Source organism: Bacillus rossius, chromosome 1, assembly GCF_032445375.1.
Source record: "Bacillus rossius redtenbacheri isolate Brsri chromosome 1, Brsri_v3, whole genome shotgun sequence".
Taxonomy (NCBI): domain Eukaryota; kingdom Metazoa; phylum Arthropoda; class Insecta; order Phasmatodea; family Bacillidae; genus Bacillus; species Bacillus rossius.
Genome location: NC_086330.1, coordinates 164,163,457 through 164,190,452, shown reverse-complemented (window position 1 = coordinate 164,190,452; position 26,996 = coordinate 164,163,457). Strand labels below are relative to the sequence as shown.

The 26,996-nt window shown below is 38.7% G+C and overlaps 1 protein-coding gene across 1 annotated transcript in view; it reads left to right on the top strand.

Moving 5' to 3' along the window:
* The first annotated feature begins 7,693 nt into the window (after window positions 1-7,693).
* LOC134538742 (LIM homeobox transcription factor 1-beta) overlaps window positions 7,694-26,996 on the top strand; it is a 42,053-nt gene continuing 22,750 nt past the window's right edge. The window contains exons 1-2 of the mRNA XM_063380253.1: window positions 7,694-7,706; window positions 11,701-11,899. Of these exons, the coding sequence (XP_063236323.1) occupies window positions 7,694-7,706; window positions 11,701-11,899 (212 nt within the window). The remainder of the gene's footprint in view (window positions 7,707-11,700; window positions 11,900-26,996) is intronic.

The following is a 26,996-nucleotide window of genomic DNA, read 5'->3' as shown; positions in this document are numbered from 1 at the left end:
TAATCAAATTATTATTATACAGCATATTATGTGTTGATTTACTTACACAATGCATTGAGAGTTTAAAACGCCTCTAATACGGATAAAATACTTCTGTCAATTTGTTGATTTCCGAACTCTTTTGATAAAACAGATGTACTACAATTTTTGTGACGACCACACTCAAAAGTTCACAATTGTTTCCATGAATAATAGAAAATCAAATAACGTAAACTTACTACCTTTGTTTCGTTACACACTTTATAAAGAACTTGTTTATAAAAAAACTCACACCAATGCAATCCATTAAGCTTTGTTGTACAGAAGTTTTATTGTAGTAGGTTCTCCTTTGTCCTAACTGTTGTTTAAGTGGTTGAGTTGTCTCTCGAACTCCATACCGCAGAAGTCAGTGGTAAACCTTTGCAGAATCACCTTGGTGTACCGCGGTTTTCCGCACTGCGGCGTTGTCTGGAGTTACCATTGCACGGAAATGTATATCAAGGACCCATTATCACCATCATTATCATCCCTTGACTAGTATGTAAACAGTTTAAATATCCTCTAGTGAGGGCAAGACAGCATATTTCAATGACTACATTGGTTAGGCTATTTCTGCTACCTGTCTAGTTAAAAAAACAATTGCAGGAGAAACCACCAACACAATTTAATAATTGGCTATTTCATTTGCCAATAAGCAAAAATAGCTACATACGTGAAAATATATAAATGAGATACGGTCACATCTGCCGTGCAAAACCGTATAAGTTATTATAACTGCATTAAGAAATAGGTGGTTATCGCTTGCTGAAAGGTGATACCCTAATCTTCCGTCATCTTCCAAGGAAAAGTATGAAACCACGCACAAAAATTATAAACCATGAAATGAATATAATAAATTAGGGTTACCCGAAAAACCCCGAAGAAACTCATATGCTGAATGTGGACTAAGTTTCTCTCGTGATAAAATTGGGACTTGCAATGAGAAAAGAGTATGGTTTTAGGAACCAAACTTAGGTACCCATAACGCAAATAGACTGTTACCATATGAACAACATTCTTGGTTGTTGGTAACATACGCTAATATACCGTGGATTTTGGGGGGGGGGGGGGGGGTAAATGGTCTCCAATTAAGTAAATTGCCTTTACATTTTTTTTCCTGGATAAGTATCAGTTTGATTAGTTTGCTGCTTCCCGATGTTATAGTAACATTTTATAACTGAACGTTTAACTCATTGGTTTTGATTTGTATTAAACACTTTTCAGTTTGTGTACTTTCCAAACAGTGCGATTTTCATGAGTTGAAAAAATTCTAATTTTTTTTAACTCAATAGTTTTTGTGTTATTCTCACCATAACAGGTCATTTTCTTGTAGCTTTAATGATACAAAAAACTAAATTAGTGAAACTGAAACATTAACGAAGAAAATTCATCACCGCTATATTAGGATACCTCTGAAACTTAATTTTAATTCTAAGTCATACCATTAGTAAAACTTTTGACATCATAAATTTTATTTAATGCCTTTTAATAATAAGTAAAACTAAATTTCGGAGCACAATGTTACAGTCCCTTAAGAAGTTTAAGTGTTATTATGTTTGCTGTTAAAAACAACTTAATTGTGATGGCAACAGCTTGATAAATTCTACGCAGGTTAGAAAAGTGTTTTATTTCGAAAATAATATATCAAATGAAAATGTTAAAGTTTAATATAATTAAAAAGTATCTGCGTTCAAAGTATCTTACGACATTAAAGTAATATAATCCGTTTGGCCAATCAGCTCAAAAGATCGTCTTTTGAACATCCCAATTATTTGAGATTGTTGAAAAACGATTTTTGATGTGTAACATCTTAGCTCTCGCTGTACGGCATTTGATAGGAGTAATTTCGTGAATGGAATGGAATTCACATAGAACGAAAATATGTAACCACATCTGTGGCGTATCTCGCGAACCAAAGTTCACAAAGTCAAAGAAAAACTTTAAAGTATTAACTGTTTAATGAATTTTAGCAAGATGGACAGTATTTCAGTGAAATGCCTCGTCGAAAATCAGGCCCAAATCTGGGGTTTATTAATTTTTCAGGTGTTTTTTTGCTTTAATCGGAGCAGTTTCGTTATATAGTTTAAAATTTCGCTCTACAAATCGAATGATTCAATAGTCAACGTAGCCACTCCGGCAATGAATTCTAGCAGCAGGCGCGGAAACTACGTGTGAATCGCGTCAAGCAATGTAGTTGAAAACACAATTGACGCATGCTTGTCTTTGCAACATTATAACACATGAATTTGCTCGTCACCGAGGCTATATGTTACACATTCCTTGTCATCACTGAAAAACTTGCTCACGTTGTGTATGATTGTAGTTTTTTCTCTGTTAAACTATGACAAGTGCCTTAGTTAACGTTAATCATTAAACGAATACGTTTAATTATTCTTGGAAGACTTATGATGAAAGACTGAAGCTGTGTTATTAGAACCTTTACCAAGCTTGTTTACGTTTGTTATCACGAATGTTTAAGTATTCTAATGATCTGCGTGCAGCTGTGTAAGAAAGCAGATGCCACCATCTAAAAATATATTTATGTTTACTCTCGTATTAAAGTTTGGTTATTTTATTCATGATAATCTTGAGAGTGATAAGCTTTCAGATTTTAGGGCTGCTTTTCTAAAGTATTTATTTACTTTTTTAAGTAAAAGGTACCCTAATTATATTTACGATATATTAGTAATTGCCTTTTTTCTGTTTGAAGGTCAGGGAGAGACATAAATAGTACTTTTTTGTTTCTTTTGAGTCAGAAATTTGGCTTGTTTACGTGATAGAATTTAATTAAAATCAGGTACGCAGGCAGAGGCGACAGGTGACATGGTTTGTCTCCTAGCAAGGTGGTTTTTGTAAGTACCACGCATTTTGGAAATACTGTAATTGGGAAAACCAAGCATGTTTGTGCGTGACTGCGCAGCAGTGTGGAAGAAAGTAATATGCATGCAGTAAAGTATTTCCATTACCAATCAGCAAAACTATACATTTTGTTTAGAATTTCACTACCAAACATCATGGAACATCTCGTGTATGTGTATAAGCAGAACCATTTTACTGTAGCTCTCTTGCGATATTGTAATGGAGTAAAGAAGATTTTTCATTAATGTGTGTCTGAAACTTTCCGAAACACTAAGAAATGGACCAAGAATAGTGTTATATGTCATGTATTACACCTGTTACAAACACGCTAAAAGAATTCTCATACTTTCACAAACTCATTTCCAGTAGTCCATTGTCTTCATTAGCACTAGGTTTCTGAGTTAGTCTCGTAGTTGTAAAAATTTTGCTTGAGTTAACGTGCGAACAACTGACAATATTTTATAGTTCTGGTTTTACAATGAAGCGATGGACAGTTTTTTCATTTAGTAATATTATCAAGTGATATTGCATTAACGTACGCAGCACGATTTACTTGAGCAACAGAATATTTTTGCTGTTCTACAACAATTAAATGTTTGTATTAACTGATAAAGTATTATTTTTTACAACAAAACCACCATTATGTGATTTTATAAATACAAGGTTCGTTGCTATAAAATGCGGAGCAAAAATTTATAATGTAGCACTAAAGCACTGAAGCACTAAAGCACCAAATCACTAAAGCACTAAAGAAAGCTTGTGTGTGATCGCTAAAAATCGTTTTACGAGTATATTTTGTAACTTTAAAAAGATTATATAGTTTAGAATATTTTTTCCTAAAGTATATGTAAACTGCTAAGATAAAAAATAAATATGTTTCTTTGGAAATGTTACGTGCTTAAAGCATTTAGATAGACGATGCCAGACATAACATCCGTTCGAAATATTATCCTAGCTATGAACCTAATTAGTTTTACGTCTACTTTCAGTAGCCTACTTATTATTACAGGCCATTAATAACTGAAAAATCTTGCCTTCAAATATGTATTTATGTTTTTAAAATTTCATTGAATGAAAATGTTGAATTATAATTATAAAATTTAAATATTCACTTTATTGTAAAATTATAATAAACAGATATCGAAAATAAAACCGTGTATCAGCTATTGCAACAATCAAAATACAATATGTAGGAAGAAGATAGCAAAAAAAAAAAAAGAAGCAGAAGATATACTAGAAATCTACCACGGTTAGAACTAAAAAAACCTATCAGTAACTAACTTTTAGTTACTTGTTATTCTTTAATTTTTTATTTAATAATATAATATTTTCTGTCAATCTAAATTTCTTTCAGAATTGCATTGTTACTGATTTTAATTTTTTTTTTTTACATATGCCATTGCTGGTTATCTCTCAAAATGACAAAAAAATATGAACACGCAAACACATACTACAAAACAAACCAAATTAAACCGATGTCAAAAGTTAAATGCATAAAACACACATAGAATTCCGTATAAGGAATTAGTCATAAAATAATATCGCAGCACAGACGAACACAGTGGACTGACGAGACAGCAATGGCGCTTGTCTAAAATAATGTTTTTAAAATAAATCTTTCCCCAGTGCAAGAATCGTTGAAATAACGTGTCATTGTTATTGTTACAAATGTGTGGAGGAAATGAAAGAAGCTAAGTATGTAAGTGAAGTTCTTTGGGACGGACGAAAGTGCCGACGCCCTTTGTGTCTTGTTCGTCTCGCCACGCCCTCTGGGGTATTCGCCTCACGTCGCGCAGTTGCCAAGGGGCGCCTTCGATCCGCGGCGCGACATGAAAGACGCCCCCGCCCCCTCCCCGCACCCCCACCAAGCTCAGCTCCGACGCGCGCGCCATCTTGGCGTGTCGGAGCTGCGGGACGGCGGTCGCTCGTCCGGGCGCACGATCTCTGAAAGCGCGGGGGCGCTAAGGGCGACACAGACTCGCTCATTGCCCGTCTCTTCGCCTCTACGCGCCAAGCACCGAACTAGGGCGTAGTCTTCGCGTCGATGACGTGCCTACATGTGACTTCAAGCGGTGACCCTGCAACTTTATGCTGGAATATTACACTACCGTGTAACAATTGTTGCATACCCAAAAACAAAACAAAAAACGTTTTTAGCCTTTTTCTCTGTCAAAAAAATTACATGTTAAAGACAGACGAAAGCATGGAACGGAACTTATACACACTAGTGCAATGGCTTTTAAATGCTATTCGAAATTGGGCACACTTAAAAAATTATTGCGCGGTTTGTAAAAGGCGCGTTAGGCGAGCCAGCCAGGCGGCCACTTTAAGGAAGACGAGGACCAAAATTGTATTGCCTCGTCGCCCTTGTAGATATTGGAAGTGACCTGCAAAATTCGCGATGATAATTGGAGAAAAACTGAAATGCATTCCTTATTATGTGTCCATCCAAAAGTTTAAGACCTAATTTAAGGCCTAATTTAATAAGTATAGTAATTTTTGTCTCTAACCTTATGGTTGCAATTACTTATTGATTTTCCCATTATAGAAATTGATTATATATATAACACAAAATGTAGAGTCGAAAAAAATTTTGTTATGTTATAATGTTTCGAGAAAAATATAATAAATATTGATACGGATTATAAAATAATAAATAATAATCGTCGTGGGAAAACTATTGGGTTCGTAAATGGATAGCCCAATTAAATATTTTACTACACAGTTTTATTGATTGCCAATATTTACATCACTAACAAATAATCTTCTAAAAATGCCTAATAATCAATTACACTTAAAAATGTTTATTCTCCAGTCACTCGGTTCTTACACACCGCACACCTCGCTGGGCCGCACCTCTGGCGCAACTCTCGCCGCAGCACCCCTCGTGGACCTCCGTCGCGGGACTCCGTCGCCGCACTCCGCCGTCGCCGTCGCACTTCCCTTCGCCGAGGAACAACTAGACGCTTCGCTCGGAACTTCGCTCGGGACTCTCGCTGCACCCGCGGCACTCTCACCACCCAACTTTCGCCGAGAAACCCGCTCGCCGAGGAACTCCCCGCAACCGCGGCACTATCGCCCGGAAAACTCTCTCCCAGAGGCCGGCGTCCTGGGTTTATGTAGGCCCAGGCGCCACTTCTAGAAGTGACGAGCGCGGCTGGGGCCAGTCGCGTCATCCCGCGCCAACCCGACGCCAGATTTATCGAGAAAGGCGTCAGGAGCTCACGCGACCGCAGGCGGAATTCCCACAGCTGCCAGGTGTCAGGTTACTGTCGCCGAAGCAGAGCGTTGCGCGTGGAGCGGAGGGGAGGAGGGAGGGGAAGCGGCGACCCTTGTAATCTACCAGGCGCGCGCACCACGTCTCACATTGCGGCGGCCACGTGACGTCAGTGGCCGTGCGGGGCCGCCATCCAGCTCGCACCGCGGCCCTGCTCAAGTTAGTAATAATATGTATTACCTTTTCCAAGAATGTAGTGTTTTTTACATCCTCAATTTGTAAAGAGAAATGTGCAAACAAATATAAGTTCCAACGTATAATTTATCACTTTATTTTAGTATAAAATTGTCTTACTAAGCATTAAATGTCATTACAAAGTATTTGTTCAAAACTTTAACTTGGTTCTAGTAGATTAGCTACAAACGTCACAAAGTGGTTACACACTGTGCAGGTATTCTACAATAGACAAATCACAAAGTAATTTATAACAGACGCCTAGAACCAAAATATTTTTATCTGGAATTTACTAATGGCCTGAAACTTTTGGTGGAACCTGCACACTTTAACAGCGTTCTCATTGGACCACAGGCAGTTTACAGGCCTAGAAGAACACGAAACTAACAACATTAGGTACACCATTCAAATGATCCAATTAAATGCAATCAGCAGGAAGGTAAAATGTGGCAGTATCAAATCTAAAATAGACACGACTTATTTGTATACTTGTGTGTGTAGTTAATCCTGTTGCTTGTGTGTTCCACCAGACATAACAAGTAACACAGAATATGACTTACAAATTCCTGCACTACAGCTAATCTACTGATGGCTACATCCTAAACCAATCACACCGTGTGTCCCGTAAGTCTTTATTGGCACACAACACACACACACACACAAACACACAGTTATGCAAAACTCAATTTCACACCACTTACACTTTGACTTCAGAGAGCTTAGCTTGGAAAATGGCATAAATATATTATTTCAATGTAACAGTGACTTTTTAAAAACCGATATGTCCATGTCAGATCTAAGTCTAGTTTCGCGAACATCAAGCATTCAGGGCAAGTAAAATACATTTAATCATTCACAAAGAGATATTATTTGAGGTTATGTTTGTATTCTTCAAACACGTCGCTTACTTGTTGGTTAAAAAGGCATATTTACATGTTTAAGATACACACAGTTAATTTTTGTTTCTAAAACGTTCCCTGGTGGGCTAAACAAATATTCACATAGGATTTTAGCTGGTGACAGATAATTTACAAAATTTTCTTTAATAACTTCTGACGTGGTAAATAATGTAGTGATTATCAACTCTACACAGGTCACAGTATTTAAATGTCTGAATTTACTTTCCTCAAATATATTTTTTTTCCTTTCGAATGCTATATTTCCAATAAGGATTAAATATCTGATTTCGTTTGAAGTTTATAGAATTTGATTGTCCAATCAATAATTTTAAATTTCATGGAACATTAGCCTCTTTTTAAACATTTTCACACTTGTACTGTTAGTCCAGTCATCAACGACTAAAGCGCTGGAGCGGCAAGTAACTGGAGTCAACGCGATACCATCCAGCGATTTTGTCCGCAAGAGATGGAGCTCACAGGCGAGCAGCTGGTTAAACTCGCTCGAGTGAACTAATGCCTCGCGCGCAATATCAGAAGCAGTGCCGAGAGCGATCATGCTGTGGCACGACACTGGACTAATATCTAACATTCCAGAGGACACGGTTTTGAATTCTTTTCAGCCATATTGATTTCCGTCCCCATTGGTTTCCCGAAATCACTCCAGGAATTGGCTGGGATGGTTCCATATCATTCGAGGTCTGATCAAAAAATACGGTTAGTGTTTATAGCGATAACTGCTAACGCTACATATATTTGAAGTTAAAGGCCCGATAGCCTGATCCGTTGAGATAGTCAGTGTCACGTTTGAACAAGTTGTGACTTGTCAGTCGGCTTTCAGAGCAGGAAGAGTGAGGTCGTGTTTACCGTGTCTGTCGCGCGTCATGGATAGAGACTCAGAAATTTCGAAGTTTCGTTTGGCCTCAGGGTAGAATTCAAAGTCATACGCGTGCTCAACCCATGCTAGCTTTCCCATTGCTTGATTTCTTAGAAAGAACATTTTTAGCCTTGTTATTTGGCACTGTCTGATTCGCTTACTTCTCTCCTAGCAGGGCATTGTTGGCTCACGGTCGTAGAGGGGCGTGTCCAAGTAACTGCGGTCCATTCACGAACACAGTGCGAGAGTGTGAAGGTTTTCATTCTAGCTCTAGACTAAATGAAAGCGCTAAATTTCCTTATCTCTAATCATGGATTTCAATGCGTTATAAAAATTTTTTTTTTTTTTTTTTTTTTTTTTTTTTGCGAAACGGAGCCCGTAAAAAGGATTGTGCCATAGCCTAAGGAAAACTTTTTGACACCGTTCCCGGCATTGAGAGGGCGACGACCGAGTAGCTGGAGGCCCTTCCGAAAGAAGCCTTCCAGAAATTCGTCAAGTTATAGAATCAACACTTGGACACGTGCGCATTGCTAGCCAAGGAGAGTATTTTCAAATAGATTTGTTCAAATTGTATGTAAGCCTATTACTTTGTTCGTAATAAAAACTATTCACCGTATTTTTATCACACCTCGCACAGTCCATCTCTTATGACCTCGTTATCAGTGAGACGTAAGGTTGACAAACACGTGCAGGGTTTACGCTCGATTGTCTGTAAACTCTTGCAGTACACAGTTTACAATCGTTGAGTCGGAGAATACTGGACTGACATCATCATGATCAGAATCAAGGCGACAGCTTCATACGGGACTTGCAGTCAAATGCAGAACCTTTGCGCCCGAATTTATTTTGCATTATCCACGAAGAAACATTTTCTTGGGTACTCTGAGGCCACGCAAAATTTTTAGATATGGTCCTGCAAATTTTCCGTTACCATGGAAGACTCCAAATTCATGTGCAAGGTCACGGAGGCATGGTTTGTTGATAAATGCATTACTGTCGCATTGTAACCCCTGCCCTGGTTCCACATGACTTTTCATAAGATGGTTTGAATATTTGGCACAAGCCCCTAGTCGTTACAGTTGGTATTAAAATGTGTGACACTTTGTATTTTGGTCTGTTGTCAATGGAAATTTTGCATGTTACTGCTATTAAGGCGTTTCACTAACGTATAACTCCGACTTGGTTCATAAAATGTAAGACCTCTTTTTAGATAAAACTAATTCAGTGGCTCGGGATGACACTACTGTAAGGGCCGTATTCCAAGACACAAAAATAAGGGTTTAGGTGTTGAATATGCAATACCTGTATCCTAATTATATTCCAAGTGCATGATAGGACACGGCCAGTCCCTTATTTTTAAGGCACTGATTTTTGGTGTCCTATCTGTTGCCGATTTAATCCATAACTGTATATATTTTTTTTCCTTTTTAATGAACTTTAACGGAACTTTTACGATTACATTTCCCCCCCCCCTAATATCTTAAAAAACAGCAAACATAAATACGGCCAAAAATTCATTGTTTATTCTTGTACAACCAAAATTAAATATTTTATTTCACATAATTCCATAGTTTTAAAAAATAAGCTAAAATTACGATGGATTCCACGAAATACAACTGTTTATAGCCTCGCACAAGTCCTCGTTTATTAAAACGGCTGCCGATCTGATACCTTTCAGGGGTTCAGTTAGGACACGTTTTGGAATATGACCCGAGAGTTAGGGTACGGCAGTTGCCCAACAAGGCAGTGCATATTCGCTACATTACTGAAACGCCTTGGAATACCGCCCTAAGAGCCCAAACATCTTGATGGATAAAAAACTTAATTTTACCTTTCAATTGAACAAAGAAATGTACTGGCAAGACAGAGGACTCTCAATCTGAAGGTATCGGGTTCTAATCCGGATCGAGATATCTGAATTTGGTTCGACATGGTTCTCCATATCTGGCAAATTACGGGGTAGTTCCTTACATTAGGACGTTATATATCCTCTCCTTAGCTTTTCTGAGCTGTAACATAGCGTGTGTGTCCGCCTGCACATCTTATTTGTCCAAATTTCCAGTGGCCTAGGGCAAACTACAGTGTATGGGCTCGTTTTCGTTTTAAGTTATGACTAGGGGCAGATATTTTTCGCGAAAAGTTCTGAACACCTATTAGACTACAAAAACTTACGCCCACGCCAGCGGTTTCTTCTCTGTAATTGGCGGACGTCTGCAAGAGAAGCTGATGACATATTTGTCTCGGGCCATTCAGAACGCGTTTGCTTCCGCACTGAATTACTGTGATTGGTATTGTAACAAACGACATGTACCTGACAGAAACTCACCCAATCACGAAACGCAGACGATGCTGCAGTGTTTTAACATTTTGCTAGTCTCAGAATCTTTTCGCGAAATAAGCATGCCCCTACATATTTATCCCACGTCTTCAAGTCGTCCGAATTATTGTATCTTTGCGAAGGACAGTCTGCTAGTCTGTTACTAGCCGACTAACTATTTTACAGGCCCCAACCGTTGATTCCATCTTATTTTTTTGTGAGTGTTGTTGCTTTGATAACATACAAGAAGTTTGTAAGAGCTGCGAGTAACTATACGTATAGGTCCATGTAATTTTCGCAAAGCGATTTCTAGACCATCTGCATGTTAAAACATAGTAGCATTTTCTGTGATTCGTGGTTGGCTGGGTTTATTTCAGGTGCATGTCTACTGTCAGTACACCAATCATAGCCCCCAAGACGAGAAGCAAACGCGTCCTGAATGGCCCGGCCAAACAGGATAATGGCTTCTCTTGCAGACTGCCGCCAATCACAAGGAAACAATTGCTAGTGGGGCTTATCTTATTGCAGATTAATGCTCGATCAGATTATTTCGCGAAAAAATGCATACCCCTAACTACACGTATATTCATGAGGTGTCTGTTTCCTCTGGGGCCTGGGGCGTGAAGAGCTGTAAATATGAAATTAATTGTTCCAGCCGCAAGCATTACGGCCGGAAGGAGCCGGTGGAGCACAAATGACTTGTATGTGTGCAAGTGAGTGGGTTCATCCTGGTACCAGAGTGTTGCAGGTGTCTAATGATTTCACGTTGTCTAAAACTGACCACAGGTTTGCGACACGCCTTTCAACTCTGTGACTGTAACAGATTCAACTAAAGAAACATGTAAATAAGGATCGCAGGCTTTCGGGGCAATTGTGTCTGAGATTGCTTGGATTGTAGATTCTAGCCGCGTCGAAGGCGAAAATTTCACCAACGTTTCGGTCGATTTTCCAGTCGTCATCTCCACGGTAGTACCCACCCTACCAACATTTCGTTCGACATTGGAGTCGCCTCCTTCAGGGTAGTAGTTATCTACCGACGTTTCGGGGTCACATTGGAGTTGTCATCTTCAGAGAAGCAGTTACCCTCCTACGTTTCGGTCGACATTGCAGTTGCCATCGTCATGGAAGCAGTTACCTACCAATATTTTTGTCGACATTGCAGACGCTATATTCAGGTAGCATTACCTAATGTCGACCGAAACGTAGGTGAAATGTTGTCCAACCCGGGTTCCAGAGGCCCCACGCCAAGAGACTTCAAAGAGAGAGTTGTGGCGTGTTGCAGAGCCGGCGGCCGTCAAGTGCGAGAAGGGCTGCGAGGTGTGCGAGGGCTGCGGTCAGAAGATCCAGGACCGCTTCCTCATGCGCATGGCCGACGCCAGCTGGCACGAGCACTGCCTGGCGTGCTGCGAGTGCGGCCTGCTGCTCAGCCACTCTTGCTACTGCCGCAACTCCAAGCTCTACTGCAAGACGGACTACGATAGGTGAGGGCCCACCCTTCCGTCACGGGTAGTGCACTCACTTTGCACTAAGGCCCGCTCTGCAACGGCGAGGGAACAGAGACGGGTCTGCTGCTGCCACAGTGCGCGGAATTGTAACAAATCGCAACCAATGAGATTGCAGTTCAAGATTACGAAATATCAATTTATTATAAAATATATATGAACGGGCATAATTCCCATCCGTAAAAATAAAATAAACACTGTTTTAATAAATCACTGGATATTCTTGCACTTGAAACCATTTTTAGTGTATTTACAACATAAACAAACATGGCTACCACCGCAGCCAGTACTCTGCTTCTATTGGTCACACGGAGTAACGTAAACGGAAGAGCTCAGCATTGCCGAGCTAATCCGTACGGGTCCGTCTCCGTCTGCGTGCCATTGCAGAGACTCTGTTCCGGGAGGTACGTCCCCGTTTACGTGTGACTTTATATAACTGGACCTAAGAGCTGTGTGTTAAAACCTTGTAGCATTGACTGAGTTTTGTGGTTGGCTGGAATTATTTCAGGTATATGTCAGCACACCCATCATAGCCATCCTGAATGGCCTGGCAAAATAAGGCAATGGCTTCTCTTGCAGACGGCCGCCAATTTCAAGGGAACAATCGCTAGTGCAGTCATACCTTATTGCAGTCGAATGTGCAAACAGATTATTTTGCGAAAAATACGTTTCTCCTAGGTATGGGTGTCAAAATGCATAGTCTAAACTCGTCACAAATATATTTTGCATTCAATAACAATGTCAAATTGAAACTAAATTAATGTCGATAAAAAAATCCATAAATAGGTTGTGTGGGTTCGTATATGTCATGAAAATTACCAACGAGCCATAAAGATAAGTACAAAAAATTGGTTGTCTGTAAAGTCGGTTTACGGACGATAGTTTAACGTGACAACGTCATAACAAAACATTAATGAAATGATTTATCCAGAAGAAAAGGAAATATCATATTCGGCCTGAGACTGAGCCGTAATAGGTTTTTGCATCCAAACCACTTAGGCATTAAAAATATTATATTCTTTGAGGAATAATTTTTTTTTAATTTTTCTATCTTTTGTATGATAAAATATACCTTGTATACTTTTATGAATAAAATTAAATCATTTTTATTGAATTATCACTATTTTGTATGGATACAAAGGAGTGAAATGAAATGTATAATTTAATAAATAAATTTACTTTTATTTGCATTCATTATTCAAATATATTTATTACTTTTGTAATGTTACGTGCGCCGTATTTATTTTTACAAGTTAAAAAAAAAATTCGCACATGCCGGGATTCGAACCGACAACTTTACAATTAGAAGCTAGTGCTGCTGACCGCTCAGCCACGAGAACACAGTTCATTATTGGAAGTTTCAGATATTATATATAAGTTTATAAAAATTTTGTTCACGGTAGGGGAATAATATTATTTCGTTTTAATAACTCGATTTTATAACAAATACGCATCCAAAGACACCAAACTTATTTATAAGGTGTTACAATATTTTTTAAAACATTGTGCAAAAGATCCCGGTTGTAATTTGAATTATTATGTGTAACTGTAAAACACCATTGTTGGTTCAAAACATATTTGAATATGCAACATTACTTTTAAATAACCGTACCGATTGTGCTGAAAATCGGTGGACGATCGTTAAATTACATAATATTAATAATTCAAACGACGAAAATATGATTGAAAAGTCAAATCGATGGTCGTTCCAATCGAGTGGAAGAGAGATGCCACGCATGCGTACAATGAGCAAACAGGAACATCCGTAGTGGGACATCCGTAGTGGGACACTTTTTCTTGCGTGCAGCCGGCGTTCGTCGATTTATTAGACGTTGTCACGTCAAAAAAATTGTCACAGCAAGGCTATCCATATTCGATTTCCAGACAGTTTTCTCGAGGTACTCCGGTAGCACTCCCTCATTCTGTCATCAAACAATTCCTTCAAGTCCAATGCTCCATCACCAACTAATCACATTTCATCGTCTCTAATGGAGTCAATGTGGAAGAGACGCTAAGATTACCTCGAAGGAAAAAAAAATTGCTTGTTGAACTTCATGTTCAACTTTGAATCTAAACTCGTGTTTAGTACGTTCCCATGTTTTGCGGGCCAGAGAAGCTATTTCCTAAAGTGACAAGGCCAACGAGGGTGCATTTGCCGTAGCTGCTATTGAATGCTCGTGTCTTGCTTGGAGATAACTACGAGCTGGTAAAAACTGTTCTACTAGTAGTATAGGAATGGCAGTCCGGAAACAGAGTTCATGGTATGAAGCCTAAGCCTAATTCCACCATATTGTATGACGCCACTGTTGCACTTTTCGTTACGGTCGCCATATTGAATTCTGATGCCACGGTGGTCATCAGAGATGACCTTGACATTTGACCTTGACATTTGACCTTGAACTTAAACTCAGTGGCCATATTTTATCAATCATTTTGTTTTTCCACCATCTTAGTTTCTAGAAAATTCCCCCCCCCCCCTAATTTAATTATGACATCACCATTGCAATTAATTTTCAAAATTGCAGAATGTTTTTATTGCAATTTTTTCATTAATTTTTTTTAATGATTTTAATATTTTTATCATCAAAAGTAGATAATAATTTTGATTTTTCAATATGATGGCCGTTACGAAAATTGGACATTGACGACATAATTGAAAATTTGCATTAATGGCATTAATGACATCAGTGAGTTGGGGTGGCTTTTAGATGCCTATTTTAATCCGCTTTTCAGACTTTTTAGCCTCTGGCATTTTTGAGGAATAAACACGGGAAATTTCCCCTCAAAAAGGTAATTTTTCCCTCGAAACAAATAAAAAAAAATTCTGAAATTTGGAAATTATTTTTGGGGAATATTTTTTTCCTTGACAACTGAAAAATTTTGCGAATTTTAGCCAAATTTGGGCTTATTTTAAATAATTTTTGGTAAATTTGGAAGGTCAAGATCATCCAACATGGCCGCCAGGACGTAATAATCCAAGATGGTGGCGAAAATCCTTAAAAAAAAAATTTTATCCCTGCGCTCGGAGCACCTTTTATATACTACTGACAAGTAGTATACGAATGGGGCTCCGGCACCAGGGTCCAGGGTCCGGTGCCGGGTGCCGAGCCACATCTCTGATTATGACGTCACGACGGCCATCTTGGATGAGCGTAACGGGACACAGCGTAACGGGACAAAGCGTAACGGGACACATCGTAACGGGACAAGTAGATCACGGCGGCCATTTAGATTCCGCCATCTTGGATCCGCCATTTTGGATGACATCATTTTGTTTTCTCCAACATTCCGGCGTTGTGTTTTCCGCCATATTGGATGATGACGTCACCATTGCAATTTTTGTTACGGTCGCCATCTTGAAAATCTTTATTTATTATCCGATTTTCATGAAAAAAAATTTAAAATATATAAAAAAATTCATTCAATAAATTTTAATAAAAATATTAATAAAAAAATGTTCTTTTACTACACGGAGTTCGAAGTCCTCGTTTCGAACCCGGTGATGGCAAAAAAATAAAAATCTCGACCGATCCTTCCCTCGTGGTGGCTGCTGGCAGACTGACTCCCACCACTTTGTTAATAGCATACATATCGCCAGTGAGCATGACGTCATGTCCGCCATCTAAAAAATTTGGACACCATCTTGAAAATCTTTATTTATTATCCGATTTTAATGAAAATAATTCCAAAATTCATCAAAAAATTAACTTATTTGAATTATGTTTGATTAGATCGATGTACGTCCTTGGTTCGATTCCCGGCGAGAGTAAACAGTCGAACCTCCTCCATGAAAGCTACCTAGACTAATCTACCACCAACAATACCAATGTACATATATCATCAGCTGGTATGACGTCATGTCCGCCATATTGTATTCGTCCACTGGAGGCCGCCATCTTGTTTTCGTCTGCTAGAGTGTGCTGGCGACATGTTAGTATGATGTTCTGTTCACCATAACTTTAACCTCGTCTATTGGCATTTAACTTTGCCATTGACCTTGAACTTTGACCTTGAACTTTACCTTGACCTTGAAATTTGACCTTGACCTTGAAGTTTGGCCTTGACCTTGAAATTTGACTTTGTCCTTGATCTTTTACTTTGACCTTGATGCCCATCATGGATCCAACATTTTATGTTCAGTACATGCTACCAGGAGCTACCACATGCTAGTGGTCATTGCCAACATCATGTTTTCGTCTGCTGGAGGACACCATATTGTGTGTACTTGTCTTTCCATCATGCTAGTTCTATTCTAACATGCTACAGTACAGTAATCATTTATTATTACTGATGTGCCCGCCATCCTGAAATTTGACCGCCATATTGAAATCATGTAATTATTTAGCTAGAAATGCGAGAAATATTCCAAAAGCCTCCTAAAAAATCAATTATTAATTTACAAATTGAATCTATGGATTCCTGACCACGGTTAGATTCTTGACCAGAGACAGTTGTAACTAATTATTAAATAAATTTTAGATTCTGTTTTCCATTACCTTTCGCGGAGTTTATTAATCATTCACTCTACGAAAAACAACTCAAGTCAATATACCTGACCAACGAATTAATACAGTGCCGATTAACCTATTATGAAAGTCTAATTTTTCAATAATCTGAATAACACATAAGCCGTTCATGTACAAAGCCACACATATAGAACAATTGTCTTCAGTCCATGAGACCGAGTCATGTCATTATCAGACTTATAGGCTAGTCATTTCAGGACCGCAAGATCTTCGTCATTAGCTAATTATATTCAATTAATCCATCGTGACATTTTTATACATTCTAAAGGACCAAGTAACCTTGAAAAATATTTTAGTAACACCAAGAGGTTTTAAACTAGTAAATATTCAATCATTACATTTTGTACTACGCGCAATCAACAAAAAGGAAGCACCAACAACGAAAAGGCAGCACCGTCAACGAAAAGGCATCACATTTGGAAGCACCGACAACGAAAAGGCAGCACCACCTTCGAAAAGGCAGCACATTTGGAAGCACCGACAACGAAAAGGCAGCACAGTCAACAAAAAGGCAGCTCAATTGGAAGCACCGACAACGTAAAGGCAGCACCGCCAACGAAAAGGCAGCACATTTGGAAGTGCCGACAACGAAAAGGCAGCACCGCCAACAAAAAGGAAGCACATTTGGAAGCACCAACAACGAAAAAGCAGCACCGCCAACAAAAAGAAAGATCATTTGGAAGCACCGACAACGTAAAGGCAGCACCACCAACGAAAAGGCAGCACATTTGGAAGCACCGCCATCGAAATGGCGACACATTTGGAAGCATCGACATCGAAAAGGCAGCACCATCATCGAAAAGGCAGCACATTTGTCATTGATTCCAATATTCATTGGTTCCAATATTCATTGGCTCCAATATTCATTGGCTCCATGCAGTGGTGGATCCAGGATTTTGATTTGGGAGGGGCTTGACCCAGCTGAGGCTAGGCTTTATCAAGGCAAACACTAAAACAATAGTGGACCCAGATGCTTTTTGGGGGGGGCTTGAGCCCCTTAGCCCCCCCTCTGGATCCGCTACTGGCTCCATGAATTCGCACGCTCCTATATTCATTGGCTCCAATATTCATTGACTCCAATATTCATTGACTCCAATATTCATTGTATCCAATATTCATCAGCTCCAATATTCATGGGCTCCAATCGAAATTGGCTCCAATTGCTCCAAATGCTCCAATATTCATTGGCTCCAATATTCATTGGCTCCAATATTCATTGACTACAATATTCATTGTCTCCAATACTCATCAGCTCCAATATTCATTGGCTCCAATATTCATGGGCTCCAATATCAATTGGCTCCAATATTCATTGGCTCCAATATAAATTAGCTCCAATTGCTCCAAATACTCCAACAGGCTCCAAAAGAATCCATCAGTCTTTTGACTCCAACAGTCTTTTGGCTCCTATAATCATTAGCTCCAATATTAATTGACTCCAATATTCATTGGCTCCAATATTCATTGGCTACAATATTCATTGGCACCATGTCAGTCATTGACACCAACAGTCTTTTGGTTCCAAAAGTCTTTTAACTCCAAATATATTTGGCTAGAATTCTTCGAGTCTAAGTGACTATGTGGCTGCATGGCTACGAGTCTAAAATGATCTAGCTGGTTACAAGTTATACATGGCTTGCGAGGCTACAGAGCTACGAAGCTTCTAGTACACAAGTTTAATTGACTGCGAGGATACAGGACTACAAGTCTGCATGAGTACTTGACTACGAAGCTATTCGTCTACAAGGCTCCAATTGGCGAATCTGTCTTCGTCGGAATTTTCTCTTTTACTCCAACTGCACCACCAGCATTATGTTATAAGATTACAAGGTTGCTTGCTTACGTAGCTTCAAGTCTACGAGGCTCCATAGCATCATGACTACGAAGCTTCCAGAACGCATGGTTACAAGACTGCGAGGCTACAATTCAACGAGGTCCCAAGACATCTTGTCTACGCGACTACGAGCCATGAGTTTACGAGACTACGTAACTACGAATCTTCAAGTTTACGAGACTGCGATGCTACGGAGCTACGAAGTCTCTATAAAACGAGTTTACGTGACTGCGAGGATAGAGGTCTACAAGTCTGCATGAGTACTTGACTACGAAGCTACTCGTCTACAAGGCTAATTGTCACATCTGTCTTCGACGGAATTTTCTCTTTTGATACATCTGTACCATCAACATTATGTTATAAGATTACAAGGCTACTTGCTTACGTAGCTTCAAGTCTACGAGGCTCCAATGCACCATGACTACGAGTCTACGAACCATGAGGTTACGAGACTATGCGATTGCTAGTCTTCAAGGTTACGCGAACGCGAGGCTATAGGACTACGAAGCTTCCAGAACGCATGCTTACGAGACTGCATGGCTAAAAGGCCGCATGGCTACGAAACTAAATGACTCTAACTGACTACAATAGCACCATTCAGTGGTGAGAGTTAATTTATCTAATGCAAAATAACCTGTTTAAAGTAGTGTCGATTATTGTCATCAGATGACACCACGTGTTGCTTACAGGTAAATATTATTTATTTCTTTTATTCAGGATGCGGGATACTCACTAACGATCGCAATAGAACGATGGCTTCGCTAGACTCCAAGGAAAAAGTATGTTCTTTCTTCCAGTCAGTGTTTCACAGATTTCTCAAAGCATATTATTAATTTGACTGAGTAATGATATTTTTTTTTTTAATTCCACCTGATAAAAATATTGCAAGTTTTGATTTAGTAGCAGAAATTATCTAATTAAATGTAACATCAAATAAGATGTCATGACTCATTAGACAAAAAAATCCATGCAGAGAGTGGTTTCTCAGAATAGTGAGAAGCACTTGAAGAAACCACAGGATTGATAATAAGAACACGGGAAAAACCATCAAAATATTGACAAGAATAATCAGGAGCTCACGGAGAAAACCACCATAATATTGACCATATTAAACAGAAGCACTCGGAGAAATCCGCCACACGTTTTCTTTGATATCATAAAATTAAAAAAAAAGTAAAAATAAAAATAAATTAATAAAAAATTTAAAACCAAAAAAAATATACGCAAAATACATAAATAGATTCTGCTAGCTTGTAAACTTATCATTGTTGAGCAAAGATAGAGTTTTTTTAACAGCCAGAATTTTATGTATTTTTTGTAAATTTTTTTTTGGTTTTAAATTTTTTATTAATTTATTTTTATTTTTACGTTTTTTTAATTTTATGATATCAAAGAAAACGTGTGGCGGATTTCTCCGAGTGCTTCTGTTTAATATGGTCAATATTATGGTGGTTTTCTCCGTGAGCTCCTGATTATTCTTGTCAATATTTTGATGGTTTTTCCCGTGTTCTTATTATAAATCCTGTGGTTTCTTCAAGTGCTTCTCACTATTCTGAGAAACCACTCTCTGCATGGATTTTTTTGTCTAATGAGTCATGACATCTTATTTGATGTTACATTTAATTAGATAATTTCTGCTACTAAATCAAAACTTGCAATATTTTTATCAGGTGGAATTTAAAAAAAATATCATTACTCAGTCAAATTAATAATATGCTTTGAGAAATCTGTGAAACACTGACTGGAAGAAAGAACATACTTTTTCCTTGGAGTCTAGCGAAGGCATCGTTCTATTGCGATCGTTAGTGAGTATCCCGCATCCTGAATAAAAGAAATAAATAATATTTACCTGTAAGCAACACGTGGTGTCATCTGATGACAATAATCGACACTACTTTAAACAGGTTATTTTGCATTAGATAAATTAACTCTCACCACTGAATGGTGCTATTGTAGTCAGTTAGAGTCATTTAGTTTCGTAGCCATGCGGCCTTTTAGCCATGCAGTCTCGTAAGCATGCGTTCTGGAAGCTTCGTAGTCCTATAGCCTCGCGATCGCGTAACCTTGAAGACTAGCAATCGCATAGTCTCGTAACCTCATGGTTCGTAGACTCGTAGTCATGGTGCATTGGAGCCTCGTAGACTTGAAGCTACGTAAGCAAGTAGCCTTGTAATCTTATAACATAATGTTGATGGTACAGATGTATCAAAAGAGAAAATTCCGTCGAAGACAGATGTGACAATTAGCCTTGTAGACAAGTAGCTTCGTAGTCAAGAACTCATGCATACTTATATTCCTGTATCCACGCAGTCACGTAAACTCGTGTACTAGAAGCTTCGTAGCTCTGTAGCCTCGCAGTCTCGTAAACATGAAGATTCGTAGTCATGTATTCTCGTAACCACATGGCTCGTAGTTGCGTAGACAAGATGTCTTGGGACCTCGTTGAATTGTAGCCTCGCAGTCTCGTAACCATGCGTTCTGGAAGCTACGTAGTCATGATGCTTTGAAGCCACGTAGACTTGAAGCTAAGTAAGCAAGCAACCTTGTAATCTTATAACATAATGCTGGTGGTGCAGTTGGAGCAAAAGAGAAAATTCCGACGAAGACAGATTCGCCAATTGGAGCCTTGTAGACGAGTAGCTTCGTAGTCAAGTACTCATGCAGACTTGTAGACCTCTATCCTCGCAGTCACGTAAACTCGTTTTATAGAGACTTCGTAGCTCCGTAGCATCGCAGTCTCGTAAACTTGAAGATTCGTAGTTACGTAGTCTCGTAAACTCATGGCTCGTAGTCGCGTAGACAAGCTGTCTTGGGACCTCGTTGAATTGTAGCCTCGCAGTCTTGTAACCATGCGTTCTGGAAGCTTCGTAGTCATGATGCTATGGAGCCTCGTAGACTTGAAGCTACGTAAGCAAGCAACCTTGTAATCTTATAACATAATGCTGGTGGTGCAGTTGGAGTAAAAGAGAAAATTCCGACGAAGACAGATTCGCCAATTGGAGCCTTGTAGACGAATAGCTTCGTAGTCAAGTACTCATGCAGACTTGTAGTCCTGTATCCTCGCAGTCAATTAAACTTGTGTACTAGAAGCTTCGTAGCTCTGTAGCCTCGCAAGCCATGTATAACTTGTAACCAGCTAGATCATTTTAGACTCGTAGCCATGCAGCCACATAGTCACTTAGACTCGAAGAATTCTAGCCAAATATATTTGGAGTTAAAAGACTTTTGGAACCAAAAGACTGTTGGTGTCAATGACTGACATGGTGCCAATGAATATTGTAGCCAATGAATATTGGAGCCAATGAATATTGGAGTCAATTACTATTGGAGCTAATGATTATAGGAACCAAAAGACTGTTGGAGTCAAAAGAATGATGGATTCTTTTGGAGCCTGTTGAAGCATTTGGAGCAATTGGAGCTAATTTATATTGGAGCCAATGAATATTGGAGCCAATTGATATTGGAGCCCATGAATATTGGAGCTGATGAGTATTGCAGACAATGAATATTGTAGTCAATGAATATTGGAGCCAATGAATATTGCAGCATTTGGAGCAATTGGAGCCAATTGATATTGGAGCCCATGAATATTGGAGCTGATGAATATTGGAGACAATGAATATTGGAGTCAATGAATATTGGAGTCAATGAATATTGGAGCCAATGAATATAGGAGCGAGCGAATTCATGGAGCCAATGAATATTGGAGCCAATGAATATTGGAATCAATGAGAAATGTGCTGCCTTTTCGATGATGGTGCTGTCTTTTCGATGTCGATGCTTCCAAATGTGTCGTCTTTTCGATGGCGGTGCTTCCAAATGTGCTGCCTTTTCGTTGGTGGTGCTGCCATTACGTTGTCGGTGCTTCCAATTGAGCTGCCTTTTTGTTGACTGTGCTGCCTTTTCGTTGTCGATGCTTCCAAATGTGCTGCCTTTTCGTTGTCGGTGCTTCCAAATGTGCTGCCTTTTCGAAAGTGGTGCTGCTGCCTTTTCGTTGTCGGTGCTTCCAAATGTGCTGCCTTTTCGTTGACGGTGCTGCCTTTTCGTTGTTGGTGCTTCCTTTTTGTTGATTGCGCGTAGTACAAAATGTAATGATTGAATATTTACTAGTTTAAAACCTCTTGGTGTTACTAAAATATTTTTCAAGGTTACTTGGTCCTTTAGAATGTATAAAAATGTCACGATGGATTAATTGAATATAATTAGCTAATGACGAAGATCTTGCGGTCCTGAAATGACTAGCCTATAAGTCTTATAATGACATGACTCGGTCTCATGGACTGAAGACAATTGTTCTATATGTGTGGCTTTGTACATGAACGGCTTATGTGTTATTCAGATTATTGAAAAATTAGACTTTCATAATAGGTTAATCGGCACTGTATTAATTCGTTGGTCAGGTATATTGACTTGAGTTGTTTTTCGTAGAGTGAATGATTAATAAACTCCGCGAAAGGTAATGGAAAACAGAATCTAAAATTTATTTAATAATTAGTTACAACTGTCTCTGGTCAAGAATCTAACCGTGGTCAGGAATCCATCGATTCAATTTGTAAATTAATAATTGATTTTTTAGGAGGCTTTTGGATAATTTCTCTCATTTCTAGCTAAATAATTACATGATTTCAATATGGCGGTCAAATTTCAGGATGGCGGGCACCTCAGTAATAATAAATGATTACTGTACTGTAGCATGTTAGAATAGAACTAGCATGATGGAAAGACAAGTACACACAATATGGTGTCCTCCAGCAGACGAAAACATGATGTTGGCAATGACCACTAGCATGTGGTAGCTCCTGGTAGCATGTACTGAACATAAAATGTTGGATCCATGATGGGCATCAAGGTCAAAGTAAAAGATCAAGGACAAAGTCAAATTTCAAGGTCAAGGCCAAACTTCAAGGTCAAGGTCAAATTTCAAGGTCAAGGTAAAGTTCAAGGTCAAAGTTCAAGGTCAATGGCAAAGTTAAATGCCAATAGACGAGGTTAAAGTTATGGTGAACAGAACATCATACTAACATGTCGCCAGCACACTCTAGCAGACGAAAACAAGATGGCGGCCTCCAGTGGACGAATACAATATGGCGGACATGACGTCATACCAGCTGATGATATATGTACATTGGTATTGTTGGTGGTAGATTAGTCTAGGTAGCTTTCATGGAGGAGGTTCGACTGTTTACTCTCGCCGGGAATCGAACCAAGGACGTACATCGATCTAATCAAACATAATTCAAATAAGTTAATTTTTTGATGAATTTTGGAATTATTTTCATTAAAATCGGATAATAAATAAAGATTTTCAAGATGGTGTCCAAATTTTTTAGATGGCGGACATGACGTCATGCTCACTGGCGATATGTATGCTATTAACAAAGTGGTGGGAGTCAGTCTGCCAGCAGCCACCACGAGGGAAGGATCGGTCGAGATTTTTATTTTTTTGCCATCACCGGGTTCGAAACGAGGACTTCGAACTCCGTGTAGTAAAAGAACATTTTTTTATTAATATTTTTATTAAAATTTATTGAATGAATTTTTTTATATATTTTAAATTTTTTTTCATGAAAATCGGATAATAAATAAAGATTTTCAAGATGGCGACCGTAACAAAAATTGCAATGGTGACGTCATCATCCAATATGGCGGAAAACACAACGCCGGAATGTTGGAGAAAACAAAATGACATCATCCAAAATGGCGGATCCAAGATGGCGGAATCTAAATGGCCGCCGTGATCTACTTGTCCTGTTACGTTGTGTCATGTTACACTGTGTCCCGTTACGCTGTGTCCCGTTACGCTCATCCAAGATGGCCGTCGTGACGTCAGAATCAGAGATGTGGCTCGGCACCCGGCACCGGACCCTGGACCCTGGCGCCGGAGCCCCATTCGTATACTACTCTGACATTCACAGGCAATATGTTTACTGCTCGCGTAGATTGGTACGTTTTTCCTGCATCGTAAATATTTGGTTCAAATCCGAGCATCGTGACTATGGTCCCAGGTTTCGAAAAAGTTCTACATTTTCACTCCATGTTAGATTGATTTTTTGGGTGTTTGGGTTTCCACGTAGTTGAAAGTGTACATTCTGTGGTAACTTTTCTTTGATGTAATTTGCAATGTCGTTCAATTTCGTAAGATCCCACAATTAACTGTATTTCTTGAGCGGCCCCATCGCTTTTCAGGAAGCAAATCTTGTAGTTATCTTCGTTGATATTCGGTATGGCATTATACGTTTGAAAATCTGCAAGTCCCATTCATAATAATTCACGTTCCAACTCCAGAGGCGGGAAATGGGCCGCCGGTAGCTCTGAACTAATTACCTGTCAACGTTAGTGTTATCGACATGATTTACTTATTTACATGACTGCTCAATTATTGTATAAGAAAAAAATTATTGGTTCAATTTTTTTTATTTAAAAATCGAAGGCACAAGATTCCGCAGTTTATTCGGTTAGGCAACTGTTCGGTTTCGTAATTGTAGCACAGTGGTGTCCCACACAGGTACCGTCTAAGTTCTGGCGGAGGTATTATATTACCAAGACTGTCGTAGTACTCGGCCTTTTTTCCAGATTTTACATATGCTACCCAGTGCGCGCCATGACCCCATGACATATAGATGCATCTAAATTAATAATGGCACACTCACGAGTCTTTGGCTTTACAGGTAAATTGTCTCGCATAAATACACTTCGGAAATTACGCATTTTCAGTTTTCGAGCATACTTAATTAAATATATATTGGTGAGCGGCTGTTTCGGCAGAGAAATTAGGATTTTTTCAGTTGTTTCTTTCTCATCCCTCGACGTAATTTGTGGGGTCGTAAGTAGAGTCCTGCGCCGTTTTATTTACCCATTACAATGGCCATACTTGAGACATTTAATGAGTCGTAATAATGACAAGACATATGGAGTGTACAGAAAACATAATAGGTGGTTCCTCGATGCTAAATAAATATACCTAATGCAGATGCAAATGTGCTTCAAGTCTTATTTGCAAAAAATGAATCCGCGAAGTCAGTGCATCTTTAATTAGTTTTCAAAAGTAGCCCAATACCAAGTTCTCAAATGTCACTTCTAAAACCAGATATATTGTTTGGTTACGAAATCTGACGATTACATGTAAAGGTGTTTACAAACAGAGAAGACAAAAAATACATAGATCATTCTAACTACTTTTAAGAATCGTGAAAACTCTACAAAATAAGTTACATGCAGCCGATTATACCAAATCGAGAGATTCACTTCGACGCAAGGAATACCAAACGAAAACATAAAGTTAAGCGTTTTGTACACTGCTATAAATTAATGTAGTAAATTTACGGAGTTTTCAAAGAAGAAATTACCTCAAATAAACGTAGATCACTTTATAATTTCGAAATACAGTGTAAACTCTTTATAACGACACCTAACGGACTGGGCATTTTTCGGCGTTATAGAGAGTGGTCGTTAAATGGAGAGAAATAAAAGATATCATTTTACTATTCCATAATAATATGTTTTTACTAATATAGTTAACATTTTACTCACGAACATTAATATTCATACAAATAAAAACACTTATTGCGTATAGTCTGTTATTTTTTCTTTGTTTTTCCATATCGTTTTTCCAACATCACTGATCTTTTCTCCCGCCTCTATTGAGCGTATTAATAAAACTTTTTCATCAATAAACAAAGATTTTCGTTTACTCGCCATGTTTACAGTTCGAAAGTCTGTAAGCAACTGCGATAACGATAAAGTGTAACAACTTGACAAAAGTTTAGTGACCGAGGTAAACATGTGCAAGTTCATCATACAAAAACAAAAGACAACATTTCTTAGAATCTCCGGTACGTCAGTCTAAGTAAACACGTACTACATAATACAACAACAAAACAGCTAACAAAAGAACATATCCTACACAGCTTCAGTTCTTATCAACTTCGACAACTTAGAAAGTACTGCTTAAAGATTTATAATGCCGTATTGTTGTTGAATAGAGTGAGCGTGACGCTATACAGAGTGTATTATTGTATAGAAAACTAGGTAAACAAACCAAAGTCAAGCAATTTCGACGTTTTAAGGAGTTTGTCGTTAAATTGAGTGACTTATAAAACGTTTACACTGTAACTGGATCTTCGTATAAACTACACTGGATTCCAACTTAAGAATCGTGTTCTAGCACTTGGTTCGTCTGTGCGTCGCTGTATTCAAGCTGTTCTTTGTTTGTTTTTACTGTTTTCTTGTAACTGTCTCATAGTTGTCAGAGCACTGCGCTATGATATTGTTCTAATTATCTATTATGTTTATGCATTTAGCATTATGTAGTTTGGCTTGTTTTCTGTGTGTTTGTGTAATCATCTTTATTTTTTTATGTGTAACATCTTAGCTCGTGGTATATGGCATTTGGTGGAAGTAATTTCTTGAATGTGCTTCCGTCTGTGCCGGGTGGCGCCAAACAAAATTTACAAAGAAAAAGGGGAACTTCATAGTAGCCTACTAACTGTTAAGTGAATTTTAACCAGATGGGCAGTATTTTATTATAATTCCTTGTCGTAAATCATTTTCAAACCCGAAACTTGCTTCTTTTTTTCTTTTTTTCAAGTCATTTTTGCTTTTATCGGAGCCGTTTCATAGTAGGTATAGTTTAAAATTTCGGTCTGCTAATCAAATAATCCAATCGTGGCGTAGCTGCTCCGGCAGCGAATTCTAGCGGCGGGTGCGGAAACTACGT